The sequence below is a fragment of the Octopus bimaculoides genome, chromosome 8, assembly GCF_001194135.2.
Source record: "Octopus bimaculoides isolate UCB-OBI-ISO-001 chromosome 8, ASM119413v2, whole genome shotgun sequence".
In the NCBI taxonomy this organism is placed as follows: domain Eukaryota; kingdom Metazoa; phylum Mollusca; class Cephalopoda; order Octopoda; family Octopodidae; genus Octopus; species Octopus bimaculoides.
In genome coordinates, this window is record NC_068988.1 from 53,223,145 (window position 1) to 53,231,002 (window position 7,858).

Below are 7,858 nucleotides of genomic sequence, written 5' to 3' on the forward strand. Positions count from 1 at the left end.
ACCACCTTCCGGAGTATTCGAGCGGTTCCAAGCAGTGCTGTTTTCTGCAAGTGCTCCACCCTTATTGCAGCCCCTATTTGTTCCACATACTTCTCGAGATTTTTGCTCACTGTTCCCAGGGCTCCGACAATTATTGGTACTACTGCTACCTTTTTCATCGACCACAACTGCTTAACATCCCAAGCTAACCTATCATATCTCTCGACTTTTCTTTCTTCCTTATCGCACACCTTGTTGTCAGCTAGGCATGCTATATCTATGATCCAGCATAGTTTGTTTTCTTTCTCAATTAAGACTATGTCTAGCTTCCTATTCTTCTCAATTAAAACTGTATCCGGCATCCTATTCTTCTCAATTAAGACTATGTCCGGGTTCCTATTAATATTTTTTTTTGTTTTTTAAAGTGGTGTGTTGGCAGAATCATTAGCATGCTGAGGGAAGTGCTTGGTTGCATTTTGTCTTTATGTTCTAAATTCAAATTCCACCAAGGTTGACTTAGCCTTTCATAATTTTGAAGTCTATAAAATAAGTGTCAGTTGAACACTGGGTTTGATATAATTGACTTACACCCCCCCTCCTTTGAAATCACTGGACTTGTGTCAGAATTTGAAACCATTATGATTATTATTATTGTTATTATTATTATCAATAATAATAATTATTATTGTTGTTGTTGTTGTTGCGGTCACCTGGCAGAATCATTAGTATGTCTGGCGAAATGTTTAGTGGTATTTTGCCCATTGCTACATTCTGGGTTCAACTTCTGCCGGGGTCGACTTTGCCTTGCATCCTTTTGAGGTCAGTAAATTAAATAGCAGTGAAATACAGGTTGATGTAATCGACTAGTCCCCTCACCCAGAATTTCAGGCCTTGTACCTACAGTAGAAAGGATTATTATTATTATTGTTCTTGTTATCCAAGCAGCAAGCTGGCAGAATCGTTATCATGCTGGACGAAATGCTCAGTGATATTTCATCTGCTGCTACATTCTGAGTTCAAATTCCACCAAGATCAACTTTGCCTTTCGGGGTTGATATAATCGACTACCCCCCCCCTCCTCCACATTTCAGGCCTTGTGCCTGTAATAGAAATGATTATCATTAAGGCAGCGAGCTTGCAGAATTGTTAGCATACCAGGCAGAATGTAGCAGCATTTTATCCATCCCTGCATTCTGAGTTCAAATTCCACTTATGTCGTCTTTGCCTTTCATCCTGTTGGGGGTCGATAAATAAAGGACCAGTTGAACACTGAGCTTAACCCCTCGCCTGAACTTGATTGCCTTGTGCATAAATTTGAAACCTCATTATTGTTGTTGTTGTTGTCTCTATTTGCAACTACCATTGTGAGTGTAATTATTTCAATTAAATTTGTTATCAAAATAATGACACATTTATCATTACTGCAAACTTGATGAGTTATCATGTATCTTTTGCTTGTTTTCAATAATTGGACTGTAACTATGCTGAGTCAACGTCTGAAGGGTTTTTGTCAAACAAATCAACTCCATTACTTTTTGTTTTTTTTAAATCTGGTTCTTATTCCATTTGTCATTTTAGTCAAACCACTAAGTTATGGGGATGTAAACAAAGCAACACTGGTCGTCAAGTGGCGGGGGAATAAATACATACTCAAAAACTTACACACACACACACTGGATTTCTGCACCGTTTCTGTCTACTAAACTCACTCACAAAGATTGGTCGCCTGGGGTTATAGTAAAAGGGTAAAGACCTCCTTCGGTCATGAATGACCATAGCATTGCACCTAGGAAGTTTCTCTCTGAGGCACAAGTCCAGGCAAAGTTGTTTATGGAAGACCAGCAGTTGCCCATGCATTCCAGCCATGTCACAGATGTCATCCAAAGTGAACTTCTGAACCAAACAGCCAAGTTTACTTACTGTCCCTTGTCAATTTGGTTCTGACCTCCACCAGTTACTCTGCTAAACCAGCCCACTTATTCTTAGTTCAACCTTAGCACACCTTTCCAATTTCCCTTCTCTCCTGTCCTACCTCTACTTAATTTATACAAATTTAAGAGAAACTTATTGTATTTTTGTTTATCCTGCCAAGTAAACAAGGTTTGGTTGTGTGGTTAAGAAGCTTGCTTTGCAGCCACATGGTTTCAGGTTCAGTCCCATTGTGCAGTACCTTGGGCAAGTGTCTTCTACTATAGCTCCTGGCCAAATAATGCTTTGTCAGTGAATTTGGTTACTCTTTTACTTGTTTCAGTCATTTGATTGTGGTCATGCTGGAGCACCGCTTTTTTAGTCGAGCAAATCAACCCCAGGACTTATTCATTGCAAGCCTAGTACTTATTCTATCAGTCTCTTTTGCCGAGCCGCTAAATTACAGGGATGTAAATACACCAGTATTGGTTGTCAAGCGATGTTGGGGGGACAAACACAGACACACAAACATATACACACATACATATATATTTATACATATATACGACAGGCTTCTTTCAGTTTCCGTCTACCAAATCCACTCACAAGGCTTTGGTTGGCCTGAGGCTATAGCAGAAGACACTTGCCCAAGGTGCCACACAGTGGGACTGAACCCGAGCCATCGCATGGCTTGGTGCTTAGGGTGTTTCACTCGTGATTGCGAGATCGTGGGTTCAGTTTTCTTAGACCAGGTGTTACGTTGTGTTCTTGAGCAAAGCACTTCATTTCACATTGCTGTGCGATCATTTCGACATCTGACATGTGGCACCCATTGCACCTGTACAGGTAATGTCGATCTGATGGAGGGAGTGAGCTTATGTCTGCACATTTACACTTTTATCAAAATATGTCACCAGTTTCAATTATTTATAAAATGATTTAGTCATGAGAAAAGACCATAAATTGAAATAACTGAATTGAATCAATCTTTCCTGATAACAGTTTCTGGAAGTTCACATTTTTCTTACCAAATTCACAGAGTGTTGGTAGTTGATTTCCTTCTGATAGTTACATGCTAAATTTCTCCATTCATGTTGGGCTACATGATTTTTTTCTTTATTTTTGTGGGTGGGGGCATTGAAGAGGTATGTGTAACAAAAAAGTGGTTGAGATGTATTGTTGCGGTATATGTGTGTGTGTGTGTGTGTGTGTGTGTGTGTGTGTGACTGAGAAAATGTAAGATGCATTTGTGACATTTTGGGGATTGTCACATGTATGTGTAGTGAGTCAGTGTTACATGAATGACAGTTAACCTGACTGTAGGATATATGTGGCATACATCATCAACATCATCATCATCACCAGCATCCCCTATCCCCACTACCACCATCATCATCACCATCACCACATGGTCTTTATGTTCCACTTTAAAAATACGTTAGAGGAGAGTATTGGCAATTATTGCACTACATGTGAAGCTGAAAATAATGATAAATATATTAATTAATTGCTTTATTGATTACTCTTCAGAGAAAAGAACCTACAATGGTTTACCATCGTTCATGACAGAAGTTGCTAAGGAGGAACTGAATCGTCTCAGTGAAGACATAACAGAATGTAATGTTGTATATTTACCACAGGTTGGTTGTGTGGTTGCTTCTCACTTTGTTGCTGCTTGCTACTTTTTAGCTTTGTTTTGCATTAATGAAAAGCCGTTTATGAATGATAGCATCGTTTGCTATAAGATCCCAGTGAACCAGTTATTGGTTCACTACATTCCTTGTAACAAGATCGACAAATGACATTTGTGGAGGTTGGGTCAAATAAATATAACAATGTGTTTTTTTGTTTGAATGCACCTGTTTATTAGTTTTCTTACTAGTGTGTACGTTGTCTTTTTGCTGAAACATACATATATTCATCAGCAAAACACACACACACACACACACACATACATATATGTACACACGTACACACACAAGTGAGAAACTTACAGCTTTTATATCCAGGCTGTAGATTTAACATTTGTGCTGATTATCATAGGAACAGAGGGCTATGTAACAACAGATTTACATAGAGGCCCAGAAATACTGGCATTCTACTAGAAAAAACAATACAAAGTACGTTGCACCCTCAAATGTAGTCAATTAGCGGTATCGTGAAACTTAGTAAAACATTCCATGGATTATCCATTTGCCATTCCTGGGTTGAACACATCCACAAGATTGCATGTACATATGCTCATGCACATACCTAGACAGTAATGAAGCATACACACACACATGTATATTAAGGTAACCTGCACACTAACTACACAAGTACAAGTTTTTCCACACACAAGCACATACACACTAATTTACATATCATGAAACCTGAGAGCTGTTTTGATTGAACCCTTTAGCATTTCAACTGGCCCTAGCTGGCCCCAATATTCGACCTGTTTTGTGTTCAAACTGGCCAGATCCAACCTCTCACACCTACCCTACAATGTCAGTCTGAAAATAAACAATCACAACATTGAAATCCTGAAGGTATGAAATAATGCATTATTAATAATAAAAAAACAATGTGAATAAATAAGTATTACATTTGGTAGAGTAATGTGAATGTAGAAAGGTTAAATAAATGACCCCTGACACTTTTTTAGCAATTAGTTTGAATTTTTGATAGGGAAAACTTAAATAATTTCCAATAAGCTTTATTATGAGAAATGAACTGTAACAATAATGCCAACCAATAATTTGGATTTTTTGTGGCCAAAATATCATATATGTATACTTATTTATCAATAATTTAAGAAAATTGCCGAATTTACTTCAATTATCTTAATTTTATTGTACAGCTTGGTTATTTATTAGCAATCCCTTGCTCAGATAATTTGACATCAGAGGCACAGTTCCATATTCCAGGACTTGAATTTGTTGTAAGTATTGATAATAATAACCCTTTCTGTTATGAGCACCAGGCCTGAAATTTGGGATTAAGTTAATTACATCGACCCCAGTATTCAACTGGTACTTAATTTATCAACCCTGAAAGAATCAAAAGCAAAGTCTACCTTGGTGGAATTTGAACTCAGAGCGTAGTGACAGGTGAAATACCACTAGGCATTTCACCTGGTGTGCTAACCATTCTGCTGGCTCACCGCCTTAGTATTACTAATAATAATAATAATAATAATAATCCTTTCTACTACAGGCACAAGGCCTGAAATTTTGGGGAAGGTAGCTAGTCGATTACATCGACCCCAGTGTTTCACTGGTACTTAATTTATCAACCCCAAAAGGATGAAAAGCAAAGTCGACCTTGGCAGAATTTAAACTCAAAACATGAAGACAGACAGACAAAATACTGCTAAGCAGCTTTTCCAGCTTGCTAACGATTCTGCCAATTCACCACCTTGAATAATCATAAAAATAATGACAGTGGTGGTGGTGTTAGTGGCGGCGACGACGATGACAACAGTGGCAGCAGGCAACAGTAAGCAGCAGTGCATGTGTGTGTGTGTGCCGCTGGACTGACTCCTGTGCAGGTGGGACGTAAAAAATACCATTTCGAGCGTGACCGTTGCCAGTACCACCGGACTGGCCCTCGTGCCAGTGGCACGTAAAAGCACCCATTACACTCTTGGAGTGGTTGACGTTAGGAAGAGCATCCAGCTGTAGAAACTCTGCCAGATCAGATTGGAGCCTGGTGCAGCCATCTGGTTCACCAGTCCTCAGTCAAATCGTCCAACCCATGCTAGCATGGAAAGCGGACGTTAAACGATGATGATATATGCATGTGTGTGTACATGTTTTTTTGTTTGTGTGAGCATGTGATGATAGTAGATGAGCATAACCATCATACAATCCATGTCGTTCATTTCCAGTCTTCCATAGGGGACATATTACTTTGTCTGGAAACAGGTGAGGGTTGGCGACAGGTAGGGTACCAAGCCATGAAAAAAAATCTGCCTCAAATACACTCACACACAGCTCATATTCTGAGAATATTTTTCAAAAACATTGTTTAATATCATTATACTCTTACTTTACTTTCCCACCTTTGTCTTTTCTTCACTGTCTAAATCTATCTTGTGACCATCAACTCCCCACTACTATTCTCTTTTGCCTGGTCATCTAACCAGTATCTTCCACAATCTTTCCAGTATTCTATACAACCTTCAACAGACCTCTCTTTATTTCTTTGATAAAGAACAATATCTTAAATAACCCTAGCCCTAATCCTCACTCACAACAATATACACTCTTTAATATCAGCACAAACTATTCTCTACTGTTTTATGACATTTATAGAGTTTATTTGGAATATCTTTTTTGTAAATCTTTTATTTCTGTTTATTACAGTTTTTATCCAATAACATGATACACTACAAAAGTGCCAGCACTAGAAGTGAGTTGCAGTAAACTTTTGTTCTTTATTGTTGTTTTTGTTTTTATGGTTACAGCTAAGATGAGCAAGGGTGATTCTGTCAGAATGCAACAGTTACTAGTCTACAATTACCATGGACTCATGCAACCCAACACAGTTGGGTTGTGCGTAGTTATCATCACCTTGTAATATCTGTTTTCCATACTGGTGTTGGTTTGACAGTTTAATGGGAGCTGTTGAGCAGCGATAGGACTGCACCAAGCTCCACTGCCTGCTTTGGTATGGTTTTTACAGCTGGATGCCCTTCCTAACAGTAGACTTTATCCATTGCCCTGTTTAACATTTAATTATTAGATGGCTTTTGCAGTGCACACTCTGTTGTAAGCATTTGGACCAGGCCTTGTAGTTGCTTTCTCCTTTCTCCCTACTCCAGATCTCCTTCTTCCTCTGATTTGGCCATTTATTCTGCTAATTCTTTGATAATCTTGTATTTTCAGATTTAGACAAGATTTTAGGTGACACACAATGTGAGATCACTGGTAAGGAATGATTTGATATTAATAGCAAATTTTGTATACTACCAAATACCTTTTGTTTCTCTCTTTCTCTCTCCTTCTGTGTGTATATATATATATATATATATATATATATATATAAAACACTTAAATACATATGTTTATGTAAAATATAAGCACACACTCACACAAACATGTAACCTTATAATCCAGGGCAGTGCATATTTTGGGTGGACTGCAAGCTTTATATAGCTGTTTAACATTTATAACTGCAATTATTCAACAAATATATCATCCATCATAATTTTTTTTACCTCCTTTTTGTTCCATAAGTTGAACAAAGCAGGATTTTATAACCAAAATTTCTTTCTTGTCACCAATCCTTACCTGTTTTCGAATAAGGTTCTTAATTCCATGTATTCACATATCAAGCTACTAAGACATTGTTTATGCAAACATCTCCACTGCTCAAGCAATGTCAGTGTGAATACATAGGGAGACAAACACACACATGCATGCACATGTACACATCAGGTTTCTGTACAGTTTCCATTTTTCAAATTTCGGTCTTTGATCAGCCCAAGGCTATAGCAGTAACCATTTACTCATGGTGCCACACAAGCCTCAAAAATCACATGATTGCAGCAACTACAAACATTAAGAAGATATAAGCAGAAAGCAATAATAAAATGCCATTGAGGTTTAAAATCACATTTGATAAGTGCCCTGTTACATTGGCCACTTTTACCAGAACACTCCACTTTGTATGAAACACAAGACTTTCTAGCTATAGTTTCAGAGGTGTGCTCGTCAGGCAGGTGATTTGATCTGAGACTGTGTGCTGAAATTAAAATTTAAGGTTTGTTTTAAAAGTAATTTGATGATAAGGTGATAGTGGTGTTGTTGTTGTTGTTGTTGTTACTGTTGCTGTTGTTGTTGTTGTTGTTCAATCTCAGTCCTTTTTTTATGTCTGGTACTTTTCACTTGCTCTCTTTTGCTGAACTGCAAAAGTTACACCAACACTGGTTGTCAAATGGTGGTGGTGGTTGGGGGGGGGGGACATAAGGACGCCCCCCCACACA

At 38.1% G+C, this 7,858-nt stretch overlaps 2 protein-coding genes across 4 annotated transcripts in view; both read left to right on the forward strand.

Moving 5' to 3' along the window:
* LOC106874433 (mutS protein homolog 5) overlaps positions 1 to 7,858 on the forward strand; it is a 251,549-nt gene that overhangs the window by 227,024 nt on the left and 16,667 nt on the right. For all 3 annotated transcript variants that reach the window (XM_052970104.1, XM_052970105.1, XM_052970106.1), the window contains exons 17-20: positions 3,418 to 3,527; positions 4,730 to 4,810; positions 6,237 to 6,282; positions 6,759 to 6,800. In XM_052970104.1, the coding sequence (XP_052826064.1) occupies positions 3,418 to 3,527; positions 4,730 to 4,810; positions 6,237 to 6,282; positions 6,759 to 6,800 (279 nt within the window). The remainder of the gene's footprint in view (positions 1 to 3,417; positions 3,528 to 4,729; positions 4,811 to 6,236; positions 6,283 to 6,758; positions 6,801 to 7,858) is intronic.
* Positions 1 to 7,858, forward strand: part of LOC106874428 (growth arrest and DNA damage-inducible protein GADD45 beta) — a 371,959-nt gene that overhangs the window by 223,463 nt on the left and 140,638 nt on the right. The gene's annotated exons all lie outside the window — the stretch shown is intronic.